The sequence below is a fragment of the Trichoderma gamsii genome, assembly GCF_001481775.2.
Source record: "Trichoderma gamsii strain T6085 chromosome Unknown Scaffold_66.2, whole genome shotgun sequence".
Lineage (NCBI taxonomy): Eukaryota > Fungi > Ascomycota > Sordariomycetes > Hypocreales > Hypocreaceae > Trichoderma > Trichoderma gamsii.
In genome coordinates, this window is record NW_020171403.1 from 1 (window position 1) to 15,225 (window position 15,225).

The 15,225-nt window shown below is 52.0% G+C and overlaps 3 protein-coding genes across 3 annotated transcripts; 1 reads left to right on the forward strand and 2 right to left on the reverse strand.

Moving 5' to 3' along the window:
- Positions 1–6,306: 6,306 nt before the first annotated feature.
- Positions 6,307–6,726, forward strand: TGAM01_v210569 (hypothetical protein; the record flags this gene model as incomplete). The annotated part of the gene is made up of 3 exons (XM_024550829.1): positions 6,307–6,411; positions 6,468–6,547; positions 6,609–6,726. The coding sequence occupies 3 exons, from the start codon at positions 6,307–6,309 to the stop codon at positions 6,724–6,726; spliced, it is 303 nt and encodes a 100-aa protein (XP_024404423.1).
- A 3,229-nt stretch (positions 6,727–9,955) lies between these two features.
- TGAM01_v210570 (transcription factor IIA) lies at positions 9,956–11,802 on the reverse strand (the record flags this gene model as incomplete). The annotated part of the gene is made up of 3 exons (XM_024550830.1): positions 9,956–10,040; positions 10,136–11,058; positions 11,683–11,802. 3 exons carry the CDS (start codon positions 11,800–11,802, stop codon positions 9,956–9,958), a joined length of 1,128 nt encoding a protein of 375 aa, XP_024404424.1.
- A 1,254-nt stretch (positions 11,803–13,056) lies between these two features.
- TGAM01_v210571 (WD repeat domain-containing protein) lies at positions 13,057–14,871 on the reverse strand (the record flags this gene model as incomplete). Its single annotated transcript, XM_018809802.1, has 1 exon — positions 13,057–14,871. The coding sequence occupies one exon, from the start codon at positions 14,869–14,871 to the stop codon at positions 13,057–13,059; it is 1,815 nt and encodes a 604-aa protein (XP_018657008.1).
- Between the last annotated feature and the right edge of the window lie 354 nt (positions 14,872–15,225).

The following is a 15,225-nucleotide window of genomic DNA, read 5'->3' on the forward strand; positions in this document are numbered from 1 at the left end:
CCCGGATTTCAGGAATGGTGCCTCTCACTCTTACTGAAATCCGGGGGCTTTCCCCGATAAGATATTAAGCTCAAAGCTTGGTATTGGAGCACCCATTAAACATAAATAAAGTCGCAGATGGGAGTTGGTAGCAACAAAACAACAAAGAGGAGAAGGGATGGAGAAAAAAGCAAGATCAGGAGGAACTAACGGGGCTTAATCAAGGAAATATAGTGAGACAAGAGATATACATGGCTATCCCAGAAGAGGCAAAAGGGTAAGAATAGGGACGAAGCAGGTTGATGTGAATGATAGGCTACCAAGAAAACACGGTACTAAGCCGTAGCCGCATGTACACAAAATCATGCACGGCGCCTTTCATTACACACAATCATAGTAAGACAGGAGAAATAGATGTGTGGAGAAGGGCATATAATCGAATTGACGGAAGGGATGGCGTTGGGTAACAGACGTACAACCAAGATAGATGGTGACTTACACGGAGATATTTCGCGGGTTGAAACCCAAGGAGGTGGCACAGATAGAATCGTACGTTGCGTACGTTGTACAAGGGTGCGCCGCTCAGATACCGAGCGTTAGGATAAGCGACGATTCAACCTTTTGCGTTTATAATCTCAAGCAGCCGTAAACCTGAGTCTGCTGAGGATCCTTGTAAAGAGGTCTGGAAATCTCGGCTCCAGTCGCCTCGGCTATCCTTGCCACCAGTCCGTGAAGAATAGGAAGCAGCGGCTCACAAGGGAGAAGCGGGAGTGCGAGCCAAGTAGCGGATGTAATGTTTTATGTTTGAAGGCGTAGGCGGCTCAATTGAGGGGCTTTTAGCGAGTGACTAGAACCGGCAGATGGAAATAAGAGTATATCCAAAGTAGTGCGAAAGTTGGAGGTGAAGTTCCAGAGTGCTGGGAATCGGCGTGCGGCAGAGAGGAAGGGGGAAGTGGACGGCTGGGCTTTTAAGGCTGGCGCGAAATCCGGGTCCGGAGTGGGCCAGAGGCTGGAGATCAGAGGGTCAGGCCGATTCGACGGATGCCGAATGGAGAATCGACAGATGTTTGTTGGTGAGTCGTTGGCTGATGGCAAGCGTCGCGAGGTCCTAGGGCTCTTTTGGAGGGTCTGGCGGATTGGTGTGAAGCCCGGGATGAATGGCCAGTCTCCCCTACTAGCAAGGAAGAGGAAAAAAGAAAGAAAGGAAAGAAGAGAAAAGGAAAGAGAAGAAAAAGCAAGGGCTGAGTGAGACCTCAGAGTCTTGCTTTTGCCTCTTCTCCCTCTCTTTTGGCCTGAATCAAGTGGCCCCCCTGGACGTGATCGCCAATGCGAGTAAGGAAATTGGTTTAGAATAAGCACAGCAAAGTGCGAACGAAAGGAACGGCTGCGCTGGCCCAAGTCTCTGGGCGCAAGAAGGAAGAGAAGCGCAGAGCAGAGAGCGAGCGGCAGAAGCCCAGCGAAGAGGGAAAAAATCCTCCGAATGGCAGACTGTATCCTGAAAAGCTGGGACCAGCAACCCGCAGAGTGCGAATGATGACCGGTATTGATCGCTCGGTAGGGAGGCTCTCTGCCTCGACAGGCACACGATGATTTGCTGGACTCGCTTTGGCGCTAAAGCAAAAGAGCCCCGAAGCCACAACAAGTGGAGGGGAGGCTAGACGAAGACGCGGTGGGCTGGTTCTTTGGTGGTTTGCGACGGACGCTAGGCGCCAGTCAGGGCCGGATCGATTTCTTCCTTCTTCCCTGGTCTTGGCTGGCGTCTCTCACCGAGAGCAATGGGTTCTGCGGCTGTTGCTGCTGTTGCTGCTGCTGCTGCTGCTTCTCGCTGTCTCGGCTGCTGGCTCTGTCTCCGCGTCTGGCTCTGGCTCTGGCTCTGGCTCCAGCCTAGCAGGCATGAAGGATGCAGGCGGCGAGGTTGAGCTGGACAAAAGGTCGAGGCCAGGACATGGGCCTCAGGAAGTCATGTTGTTGCCAGCCGACCCAGGGAAAGAGCTCATGCTCTGCAAGTCCTACCACCCGGCCGGCCTAGTGGGTGGCGTGTGGCGCGCATGGACCCAGACAGCGAGGCCACCCCCCCTCTGGAGGCTGCTGGTGGTGTTCTGGCGGCCATTACAGCGGCGCAAGTACCTGTACCTGTCCCCGTACCTGTCCCAGCACCACGCCGGGGGGCACTAAAACGTCCCGTGCGGTGCGGCAGGCCCTGGACCGCCCAACTGGCCACTGCCGCAAGGCCATCTCATCTCGCTCGGGCCGCCAGTCAGCACCAGCATCTGCTCCGTACAGTCGGCGGTGATGTTCCGCAGCAGCCGGGGAAATTTCCATTCCAGCGGATTCAGTCATCGCATGCCGGCAGCATGACGAGCGTCAATCGCGCTGTGAAGCGTGAGGCCACCCAGCACCGCTGCTGGAACCCGTCTGCCAGGTGTCAATGCTGCTGCAAGGCCAGCAATGCCCAGCATCGCCATGGCGGCTTCGTCCAATCGCAGGCACTGCTAGCAGCATGCATGGAGTGGCTCAAGTTGCGAGTAATACTACTACTAGTAGTACTGGCCGGCCACCAGAACCAGGTACCAGGTACCCAGGCATCGTACAGCGGCCCAGCGGTGCTGTCCAGAGCACGGACGAAACGTCGTACAGCATCAAGTATCCTGTACTCGATGGACGATGATGACCAACACGCAAAGCCCCGGCTGGACATCCCGGCTGCGTTGTTGGACGCTCTTGCATAGACCCTTGGAACTGCAGCAAATAGTAGTATTGGGACAAGACACACACACACACGCACACACACACTCATTCACACGCTCGCCCTCAAAGAGCGAACTACATGAAGAGTGGCAGTTTACACAGACTGTGAGGTAGCATACAGTGCTACTTGACTGCTCCCATCCCTGTCTCCCACTGGCCACCACACTGGATCGATTGCCTTTTTCAACAATTCTGATTCGATTGGTGGCGTCCCGCAGCACGAGCTCCGTTATCACGCATATTCCTGCAGGTCCTAGTCAGTTGTAATTTGGCTTCACCACTCCTTGCTGGTAATTCGGTTACATTTTTGTCTCTTCTTAATTTCTTGCTTTTGCCGGGCCTCAGCCATCATTCCGCGACGCCGGGAGCCCAAACTTTGTCGTGCCCCACGCCCTTTCCCCACGCTTGGTTTCTTAGTCCAGCCGCTTGTTACGCTCCAGCATTGGTGCATACGAGCATAGCTGGGCAGCTGGGCCAGACAGTTGGTTGATCTTTTGCTTCGATGCATGCCTGTGGAAGTACCTACTCCTCACCTTCTTCTCAGTCTCGGCCTCATTCCTCGTTTCAGTGTTGGTCGGCTGACTGAGGAGGTTTGCGATATACCAGAGCAAGGAACAGCACCTCAGCTTTGCCGCTTGGCAAATTGTCGCCGGTGCTGCAGATTTTACCACAAGCAGATAGTGCAAGGATCCAAGCTGTAAGTTGTCGGCCATTGTGAGCAACCATTTTGCCTCTGTCTTGGGGTCCACCTCCTGTCAATGCAGAATCTTGACGCTGCATGGAAAGACATTTCCTGTCGAGAGCCAACAACACGGATTCCGCAGGAAAATGACCACACATATGTAGCTCTCTCATCAATATTGCCGGGGTTGACAAAGCATCATTGCTGGTCGTATTGCTGCCCGAGAGATGGCAGGCTTTGTGGAGGTCACGTCTAAGGATCTCCTTCCTCCACACCAGAGCGATATGTACACGGCATATCATGGCGTTTTCTGGGTTTAATGACAAGGACAGCGAAAAGCAGTTGAGTGTTGCAAGGAGAGAGGCCGCACTAGCCAGGGCTGGGTTTTCTGCAGACTTGGTGGCTCCAGCACGTTCAGATGCGGCTCTAAACTGATCCTCCTGCTTGTGGCGTGTTGCAAGGGCTGCTAGCGCAGCCAAACTCGTTCTTGTTCAGCTTGCATGGGCGCTGTAAGTCGACGAATGCGTCTGAAGCCCGCATTGACGCAGCAATTTGCGCTCAACGGCGAGGAGGGCTGGAGAGGCAGTCTGAGGTAGCAACACTTGCCGGCCTGTGTGGAACAGTATGAATACTCTGCGAAAGAAGTTGCGGATCGTGTACTGCTGTCTTGCTGCCCGCTTCATCCAACGACATGGATGTCCATGGGCGCATGCACTTCCAATGCAGCTCGCCGCACTGGCAGGCGGCGCTGCATGGATCCACGGACTGATGTCAGTGTGCCAGAGCCAGCGCGTACCGGTACAAGTACACCGTATATTCTGGTGCCAGACGGGGTCCATCAGATGCTCTTTGCGCTGTCCCGGCGCGACCCGCCCGTGGCCCCACCAAAGACGGGCAAAGCAGAATGGAAAAGTCTCAACCAACAGCGTCTGGAAATTGTCTGAGAGTGCTAGAGCAAGAGTCGTGGCTGTCTGCGATTGATTGCGCCGAGCCACTTTGAGCAGGGGGGAAAGCATTCATGGGTATCGGGTTAATCAGCGTCCGAGTATTCTGCGTGGCCTCCGAGAACAACGGAAAAGAAAAGAACGAATGAAGTAGAAGAGGGAAAACAGCAAGATTGAATACAGCCGGTTCGACAAGGGCTAACAGGTCCCAGCAGCCAAGCACAGATCTTGACTCAACATCAAATGCGTCTGGCGACGCAACAGCCCATCAATTACCTTATTAACGGTATCATCGCGAGCAGGTATGAATCGCAGAGTGGTGACGTCTATAGTGCGGTGTCTGTACAAGGCAATGCAGGCATCAGACAGTAGCCTTGATCTAGGTAGATTTATCCACTGTTGCGACCTTCCGCATCGCAGAAACTGCATGTACCAGGCCCATACCCACAGCAGATAGAGTAGCATTATCAGAGTACGGTGTGAGAAGTACTCGGACATGTCCGTTCGGTGCCAGCATCTGGCTTGCTGGAAAGGGTTATACAGGCGAGTCTGCCGGGACTTGACTGCCAGGACTCTGCTGCTAGTACACGCAGCACCTAGTAGCATGAGAAGTATTCACACCGCAAGATGTCTGCTGGCGTTGCAAGCATCTTCAAGTCTGCGAATGACCCAAGATGTGGGCGGTAGGCAGTCGCAACATTCATTACTGCAGAGCTCTACTGCTTGTATTGCGAGGCTAGTATACGATGCTAGACTCTATACATATATCTTTATATCTTTGACTATCATAATAGTGCTGCTGTTTCTAGGCTATATGTACTCCTCTGAAATAGTGCCTGTTACACGTGCCATCCTGCACTCCCTGTGGTATTAAGAAGCAATGGCTCAGCTCGAACCTGATCAGCACATTTTTCACCCCCCGCTGGCACAGCGTTCTTCGATTCTGCGCTCACCCAAAGACTATCTAGCCCCAGATCCCAATGCCTACCTATCCACTGTTGGAGTATAACGCCTACTGGACTAGCTAAGGTATCTGCCTGTAATAATGCAGTATTATTACTATATGTACATTCTAGAGCCACCTGTCGAAGAAAGCATGACGTTCACTCTCTGGGTTGACATACTCTTTGACGAGCTTTGATAAGCCTTGAGCCTCTATACATTCAGTCTTCAAATAGCTACCTCCCAAAGCATTACCAGGTGGCTACCGATACCATTGTCGAATGCACCGGTGATGTCCTTTCTTATCTCCAGCTGTAACAAGGGCTATTAGTACATGAATTCCCGAGCAACTGCATGGTGCCTCAGGAACCCAAACACGTGTGATCCTTCGGTACATGTTTATGCTAGCGCTAAACCTCTCTCAAAATTTCCCATGGGCCTCATGCTTTTACATCCTTCCTTTTCAGCTCTCTCTCCGTTCACCGAGCTCAAACCATCACCCCAGCAGGTCTGTGATATGGCACAGTCCAAGGCTTTGCACTTCGGTTATTGTCGTTGCGGTGCTTCCAGCGCTCTCGCGTTTTACAATCTACCGTCTTCGAGAGCGACGCCCGTGGCGTGTAGCTGCACACCCCGGACTGGGCTCCACACTCCGAGCGACGGCTTCGCAATAGTACCTACGACAGCACTATTGTAGTTCGAGCTTTTACCAAGTATACGTATACCAGGCACAGTATTCCAGCATTGTCTCGACAGCTGGGGACCAACAACGCCACGCTAGCCGTGCCCATTGTACATGTGACGTTTGCTCCCTTCCACCTCCAGGCCGTCGTGTAGGCGGTGCCGGTGGAACTGCTGGATACGATGTAACGGCGTCCAGTACTGATGCCTACCAGCCGGCGAGCAGAGCCCCAGCCAGAACTTATGGGAGGCTACCTTGCGTACAAGTAGGCATTTCTTTCAAGATCTGGGCAGCATCTTACATAGCACTGGCTGACGCTAGCTCCAGCAATGATACTACTGCACTTACGAGATCATGGCAGAGGCTCCGAGGCGTTCACCTGGCTCTCAACTCCATGTATCATGGCTACCCAGCAGCCGGCTAGTCCCACGATTTCCCCCCTGGCTCCATGTGATGATAATTCCTGGACTTGTTCTTTTATGGCAGTATTAACGCGTGGTTAAACGGCCATTTTAGGAAGATCGCTCTAAGAGGGAGCCACTTGCGAGTCCTTCTCGGCTTGAATCTTTGGTAGGTCGCAGCGTCGCATCGTCCGCAGAGGAGCCACAGCAGACACTAACAAGCTGTGGAGGACAAAGCTAGCATCCTTTAGCCAGACGCATAATGTTGAGCAACCAACAACACACCATCTCGACGAGCGATTCGCTGAGCCCAAAGGCACTCCTCTGGTCTTGGTTTATTTGTCTTAGTGCCTTGCTATTGCCTCTGTACATTACACGTCACATATTTTCCCTCTTTTGCTGTCTCTGTGGAATGCTGCAGCATATTGTCAATGCTATGCTAACGTTTACACAAGTGCAAACCAGCATATGCTTGGCCCTGCCAGCCGGCTGAGGGGGGTTATTATTATTTTTTCTTTTCTTTTTCTCTCTTAAACCCCTTCGATACTTTGTACGGATTAGTTTATTTACAATACGGTGATTCCGACTTCGCCTACAGAAGGGCGAGCATAGGTACGAGTAGCTCCAGCGGAAAGTGGTGCCAATTAAGCATCCTTGAACCCTGCCGACAGCGGTTTCACCCATCACACTAGATCATGCAGAATCAAGGATCGCTGTTATCCATGCTTGCACATGTCGGTACTATGCGCGACTCAGTGTTATAGTTGAAGGCAAAATACCTAGATGCCGAGGGCTTTCTATTCTTGAGATAGCGAATGCTGCTGCAAACAGCTGGTTGCAAAGTGTATCAACTTCTGGTTCGGCCACCCGTAGTTGGCTGATGCTAAACAGTCATGTAGCTAACCGGCAACCAGGTTATCGGTCGCCAATTTGACTGCCGGGCGCAGCGAGATCAAGGTGACGTCCACTGCGACGGCAAACATATTAGGCATGGGTACGTACGACAACTTGGCAGGGATACGATCTCCTCCTCTTGTCATGCTAGCTCTTCAAGCTCGCGAACCGGTCAGAATACACAGGTCTCTGCGAAATTCACGTCATCTCTCCTGCCATTGCTACTCCACAGTCCGCATTGCTGCCAGAGTGCGTCTAAGAAGCAGTCGACTGGTAGCATAGAAATGCTTCTCTTGACCTCTATCAGCTCCTACATCAGTGGCTACAACCTATATGTTCACAGATAATAACGTGGATAAGCGCCATAGGGTATCTACTTATCTACGAGCAGTTAAACCTATCCGATTCCTAGGTAAGGATAAGATAGGAATAGCAGATGGGTTAGAAAGACTGAATGTTGTATAGGAGCATCGATGACTCAGGGCTTTCCCGTTCTTCTCCGTGGAAGATTCGCAGAGGCTTAACAGCCTGAACTAATTCGGATATCAGAAGCGTAGGACCGACATCGTCGCATTCCATTCGTTCACATGTCCACTTGTTGATGCTAAATCATAGGGGCTTGCGTCTTCATCCAAGCGTTGGCAATTGGATTTTTCTACATTCGGTCATTTATGACCAAATCCATTATTGACAGCTGGACTTTTGTTACTTCTTTATTAGCTAACAAGTCCACCTCTCGGGCGTCATGTTTTTTCGTCTTCGTACACTTCTTGACAAGTCCATTTGTTGTTGGCAATTGGACTTCTTTGGTCAACTACACCCTCGCTTGTTAAATCCGGCCTTTTTGACGCTTATAGGTTAGGGGAAGCGCAGATCACATTTGCCTCGACGATTCAGAGCCAGTCACCCATGTCACACGCCCAGTCTCAACCTTGCAGGCTTGGAAGGGAGAGGTGAAGCCATACAGCTCCGTCTGACAAGTCCCCTTCCTCTTCCTCGAATCAAAACTGCCGACGCCCCCGGCTATGCTCCCCTGTCGGTCTAGACATCTGCACGGCGTCCCACTAACCATTAGCGCGTCTCGGTGAACCAGACTGTCGGGTCGAGCCAGTAGGGGTGCGAAATTGCGGTAAAATGGTGGTCAGGATACTGATACCTTCTCGTGTATCAGGGAGGCTCGTAAGCCGGATCCCCCGCCCTTATGCTTTGCCTGCCTGCTCACCCTCGTGCTCACTCATGCAGTGTAGCAGCAGGATTGCCGCCAGCTTCAGCGGCATCTCCTGTGATATCCCTCCGCGAATGCTCCTTTATGCAGCAACACCTTGCTGCTCGGTGTATCTGGGGTGAGATCCCTGAAAATCTGGGATAAGCGAGCTGTTCGAGATGGTTTCGCAACCCCTCATCCTCCCCATCCTCCCCATCCATCACAGTAGAAATGGTGTGCTCTTCATTTTATTCTAATCAAAACAGGCTCTCTGCTGTGCCCCGGATGTTCAGCTTTCCCAGTTTTGACCGAACGCCGCCGCTTCGTACCCAGAAGCGGGGAGCCCCTCTCCTGTTTTTGTCGTCGCTCTCGTCACCTACAGCCTACAAGTACGACAAGAACTGGGCGTCGGCGAACGGCGAAGGATTCATGGCCCACGGCGCCATACAAACGCGCGGAAGCGGACCCGCGACAAGCGATCGTTTACTCCCAGCCCTTGCTCTCTCTAGATGCGGTCATATGCGTGGGCTAAATGCTTTCCGGCGACTTGCCCCTGTCTTGGTAAATGCCTCAATTGGCTTTACCGCGGCCCAGTAATTCTCTCGTCTCTGTGCTTAGCATACCTGTGACCGTAGGAGAGACCCAGGAGGCCAGTCTATGGTTCCCTCGGGGTGTGAGCAAAAAAAAAAATAAAAAAAAATAAAAAAACTAAAGAAAAAAAATAACTACCTCAATCTGGCAGGACATCAAGACGGAGCGGCTTGCGCATACGGGCATTAACGCCGAAGCGGAAGCTCAATCGGCTCTGCTGCGCTTGGCTTGGCTTACTGCTAATATATACTAAGGTACTGGGTATTACTACTAATAGGTAGTAGTGCTGCTGCTAGCAACACGAGGAGTGTCTCTGAATAAATTGGGCAAGAAAATTGTCATTCACAGTATGCGGCCGCTATTGAATAAGTCGCTACACTTGCGCCCCTAGAGCTATTCCGCCCAGCTCCAGTTGCTATGGGTGGTGCATCTGTTCATATTGCTAATGGTATAATCAATTTATCTCTGGCTTAAAATGTAAATACATGGCCATTCATTATTAGAGCAAAGTCCAGCGTCCGTTGAAAAGAGTTAAAGAAGAAAGGCCACCTCATCCCAAGAGGCAAAAAGAGAGCAAACTATGCTGGCCCTGTCAAAATAACTTCCTCTAGTACCAGCAACTGCTCGGCGAATCATCTTTTTTTTTGTGTGTGTTTTGTTCGTTTCTCTTTTTGGTATTTCATATGTTTGCATTTCAATTTCGTAATAGATATATAAAGTAAAAGAACGCGAGCAAAAGCCAGATTAAAGTAGGCAAAGTGGAGGTATAAGTTCGGCCAACAAAAGACCAGTGAAAACAGATGGCACTGAGCCAAATGGGGTTCTTCCCGAGCAGCATGTATATGATCGCAAAAGCAACCATAAAGCGAATCGTCTCCGTGGGTTTCACTACCACTCGTACTCGCCCGTTGCTTTGTTAAATACGTACTCCTTACCGTTGACCGTCAAGACGCCATCTTTAAGAGTGCACTTCCTACTCGAAGGGTCAGCATATTAATAAAAGACTAGAAAAGGGAGGAGGCCTTCAACACTCAGGTGTAGCTCCGCTGTGTTGTTTTTCATACGTACCACTTGTTCTTGACGCGCTGGACCTTGTCGTACATGCAGAGCATGATATGACCCAGACCTTCATCATCAACCTCATCATCATCTCGGTCCTCATCAGGATCATCAAGGTCAGAGTTGATGGCGTCTTCATCGACTTCGACGTCCTCATCATCGCCGCCATCATATGCAGCAACGCCAGCAGGGCCCTTTCCTTTATTTCTCATCTTCTTGGACTTGGGTTGATCTTTTGTAGCTTCCTTAAGAGATAGCATCAAACCGCCTCCTTCCATGCTTTTCGCCTTGGCAGCCATCTGATCGTGGAGGATGCGGTCGATTTCGACTCTTCCAAGCTCCTCGGGCTTACCGTTGACCCCATGCCGTAAGAGGACGCCTTCAAAGCTCTCTTCCTCTTCATCCGAAGAATCTTCAATCATGGCATCATCGCCCGCACCATCTACCTGAGCATTGCCCAATGACTGATGGTGATCCGATGGCTGCTGTTGCGGCTGTTGCGGCAATACGGGTCCTGACGGCTGTCCTGGCTGCTGAGGCTGTCCCATGCGGCCCTGTTGTATGGCATTTATGGAGTCCTGCGCTCGCTGTCCGTACTGAGCCTGGAGTTGCTGGGCAGCCCTGTTGGCAGCAACGCTGTTCTTTTCCATGCCATTGTAGCTGGGATAGGGAACATTGGGCTGCTGTGTGCCGGGCTCCTGCTTGATGCCGGGCTCTGTCTTCACATACGGCTCTGGTTTGACGCCATTCTGCAGCAATCCACTGGGAGGGCTTGCCGCCGGCAGTGACAATGGCGTAGCAAACTGAGCTTGTGTATGCACAGGCGTGGCTGTATTGGGAGGTGGACCAGATGCGGTTGGTGGGGCAGGTTCAGGCTTGGGATCCCAGGGAAACCGGGCCACGTCGAGCTGGGAGAGCTTCTGTTGCCATCCCTAGTGAGAGACAGTTAGTATCAGCGAGGCCATAGAGACGAGGCATAGAGAGTTGTGGAAGCTGGTACTTGAAGGGGAGAAAGGGGAGATGTGGGCAATCTGTATAAATCGCTGTGTTGCCAGCAGCCGTCCACCAAATGTGCTGTATGGTGCTATGCTAAGCTGCTGTGACTCGAACCACACGTGAAATTGAGGCGCGGGAAGGGGCCTTTGGCGGTCCAATCAGGCGGCAGCACCCAATTCCTGCCTGTTTGGAGGGTCACCGGATTTGGCGGGTGGCAAGTGAGGTTGGAGGGGGCCAGGGGAGCCCTCTCTGGACTTAAAAAGGGCTCCAAATAGTGCTGTGTCGCCCCCCGATTCCCCGAACCCAACCCGCCACTCCTCTCCACCCCAGATTCCTGCGTCCCCTCTCAGGGAGCCGCGAGGGTCGCGCGAAGCATGATGCTCTTGCGTGCAGAAAACAAACTGAGCGCTGTCTCTGCTTCTCGCGGAGAATCTGCAGAGGGAAGATGCGGTCACGAGACCAGAGACGGGACTGTGATGATGCGCAGTGGACGGTTTGATGGAAACGAGGGAGAGAGAGGGACGTGCAAAAGTCGGGACACAAATGACCGCAGTACTTACCAATCGCAGCTCCTCCAGCACGGCCTCTTCAACACCGCTTTCCTCGAAATCGACTCGCGAACTGTTGATCACCTCCTCAATGATCGTCTGGTAGACGCTTCCCACGGCCTGGTTCGACATCTTGGCAGCGCTGCTCGGTTTACACCGATGTCACCCGACTGATGCTGGTTTTGCACTCGAGACTCGACGAGAGAATCTCTGTTTCAGAAGGCTCTCACACTAGGTGCAAATGCCGTTCCGTAACCAAATCACAGTCGAAACAGGAAGGAAAAAAACAGCGACTGCCTTATTCTAGCACTCTCAGATATCGTGGACCTTTTCTTCGTTTCCTGGTCGAGGGAGCGCGCAGCCTATCGCTAGGCGGCCGTTTGTAGGCGTACACAAGTCGGTGGGTAGCCGCTCTGGTGGTGGCCAAGCACTTGTATCGGTACTCGACAGCGTTGCTGTAGCCGCCACTCTAGCAGAGTAAAAAGAAGAGAATGGATGCCGCTGTGTGCACAGATAGAGGCCTTTGGTAGCAATTCTTGAATGCGCGCTCAGGCGTGCAGCGTAGAGCGTAGTGGTGTCGGATCCGTCCAACTGCAGAGGTATGCAATGGTTAGAGTTGGCGGCAATGGGTAGATTTGCACTTCTAGAGGGCTCTGCTGCTTAGTCATGGCTAGCTGCTCAGCAACTTTGCTGCCTGCAACTAGCAGGCGACAGCGCTGAACTTTACTTGGAGGCACCACTGAAAATCGCTGCATGTGGTCTTTTTAATTGACTCAGCGCCAATAACCTTGATTGGAATTCAAACTTGGCCAGCTCCTCTCCAAGGCGTGCATTCGCACAGTGACTTCATCTGCTATCACAGTATGGGCATATGAGATATAGTGCTTTCTCTACGGCACAATTTCTTCAAAACCTGTAATGTACTCAAACAAACCAAATATTCATTCAACATTATCTAAGCTACAAGAAACCTACAAGACTTTTTCCAAATCCCTTCCGCAAATGCGGTGGCTGAAGGACACCAACTCAGGGTATTCCTCTATCCTCCCAAAACGCCAGACCACTCGTTGAAATCAATAGCCGTATAAAACATAACGTAGCAAGTAATTGCAACAATTTTTTTTTTTGTAACCTTTTTTCTGTTGTTTTGTGACTCTTTGTCTTAGACATTTCATCGTAGCTCGTGTTCAGATCCGACCCATCCATCCTATCTATTCATTCGTGGAGAAGCACTTTCGTACCACGTGCAGAGAGAATAGCAGATGGCAATTCCCCAATGCCATTTCGAAAGCAGATACTCCGCCGGTAGAGAAAAAGAGACGTCGTTCAAAAGACATATATGTTGACCTTGAGATTGGTTGGCAACAGCCTCTTGGAGACCGTTGTTTAGCGAATTGTCATCTGCTTGGCCATCCCGGCCTTTCCAGATGCTCCTGCGCCTCCAGCACTGGCACTCGATCCGGCCTTCTTCTCAAAGATCTTCCAAAACTTCAAGCTCTCATCAGCAGCAGCAGTGGCCAGCATCTGGCCGTCGGGGCTGAGGCAGCTGTGGAGGACACGGCTCTCGTGGGCAGGGATCTCGACATTGCGGACCAGGGTGGGATAGCTCCAGACACTTAAAGAGTTGTCGGGGAAGCCACTTGAGCTTACGATCTCGCGGTAATGAGGGCTCCAGCGGAGAGAGGTAACTTGGGAGCCGGTATCGATGCTGTTGACGCGCGCTCCCGTGGTGGAGTTCCAGAAGTGAATGTGTCGGTCATATGAACCGCCGCCGGTGGCAAGTAGGTTGGAGTTCCAAGGGCACCATGCGAGCGCCTTGACTGCCGCCTTGTGGTTGGCCTTGGTGAACTTGGGCACAGACAGTGAGCGAGCGTCCCAGATGGAGACCAAGTTGTCGTTGCCGCCGGTAGCAAGTTGAGCGCCATCAGACCGCCATTCGAGGCCGCACACCTCAGAGGTATGTGAGACCAGCTCAGCAATTTTGTGTTCAGCAACTCGAACGTCGTGGTTGAAAACGAGTCCGCTTCTGGCGCCAGTAGAAAGCAGGTGCTTGTTCCAGCCCATGACGCCAACACGGGTATCATGTCCAAACATGCTTCGAATCTTTTGGCTCTCAGCTACATCCCAGATCTGGACCTCGCCTGTGCCGAGACCAACGCCGACATAGGCACCATCCTCGGACCACTTGACGCTGCTAATGTACGTGTCGGGCGTCGTCTCCATCAGGCAGCTGACACTACCCTCATCTGCCGACCAGACATAAACGCTGCGCTCCAGACCGATAGCAACTTGGTTACCAGAGCTCCAATCCAACAAATTGAGGTAGTAATCGTCAATCAGACCAGGTGCATCCAAAACACGCTCAGGCGCGGTAGCAATGCGTCGACGAGCCTGCGCAGAGCTAGAAGTGGCCTGTTTGAGAGGTCTATTGTACTGCTGGCGGAGGTCGATGGGCTTGGATGATTCCGGCGCAGCGGGCTTATACTCCAGGATACGAGTCTTGAGGCTCACACCACAGGCATCGGCAAGAGAATCTTGATAGGCCACAGTATTTGGGGAGGGGCGGACATAGCCCTCATCCTCATCATCATCGTCGAGGATGCTCAGGCCCTCCAGAGCAGAAGCAGCTTCTCCATCATCCTCACCGGAATCAGAAGCTGACGGCCTCTCCGAGCTGCTGGGCTTGGATCTCTTCTTTCTCTCAGGGCCATTAGCTTTGCTCGATCCCGCATTGGCGATTGCGGAGCTGGCTGTACGGTTGGGGATGAAACGGTCGCCGGCGTAGTTCACTGTCGTCTTGCTAGGCTTCTGTCGAAGCGATGTCTTCTTCTTTGGAGCAGGAGGACTCGTGGAACGGTTGGTACCAGTAAGTGCGTAGTCAGACACTCCGAGTGCCAGAGCTTTGGACTTGGAAGAGTCTCGATGAGATTCTCGTTGAGGCTCTTGCTGGGAATCTCGCAGAGAGCCTCGTTGAAGTTCTCGCTGAGAGTTAGTAGTAGATGATGCTCGCCCATAGTGAGCCATCAAGTTCCCGCTATAGGTAGGTTTGGAAGCCTTGGCATTCTCAGGAGTGAACGGAGAAGAGTTGAAGTTGAGAGAGTTTCGAGGTGAGGGGGTGAGGGGAATTCTTTCGGTGCCAGTACGCTTCGAAAAAATACCCTTGTGGGTTTTGGCAGGACTCGATCCCGCTGCGGTAGCCATGATAAACGTCTATATCTGATGCGTATTCTATGTGTATTGAAGTGGTAGCAAGAGAGCACGTGTGACTTGGTCAAGGAAGATCTCTCCCAGCAACACAAAATATTGGTTCGAGTAGCGATTTTTCTTTAGAAATAGGTGCTTCGGTAGCGATTCTTGTCTTATGGAGCGATATAGTTCGATGGTTCGTTAGGATGTATAAGTTTGCGGATGGTTGTGAGGGAAAGAATCTAAACGGTGACGCCCAATGCATTTCTTTTTTGTTTACTATGACCCCACTGAGCGAGTTGACTAGGCAACGACGAACTCAAAAAGCGGGTGGTCCGGCCACAGAAGGTAACGGCCGCGCGGCTAGCC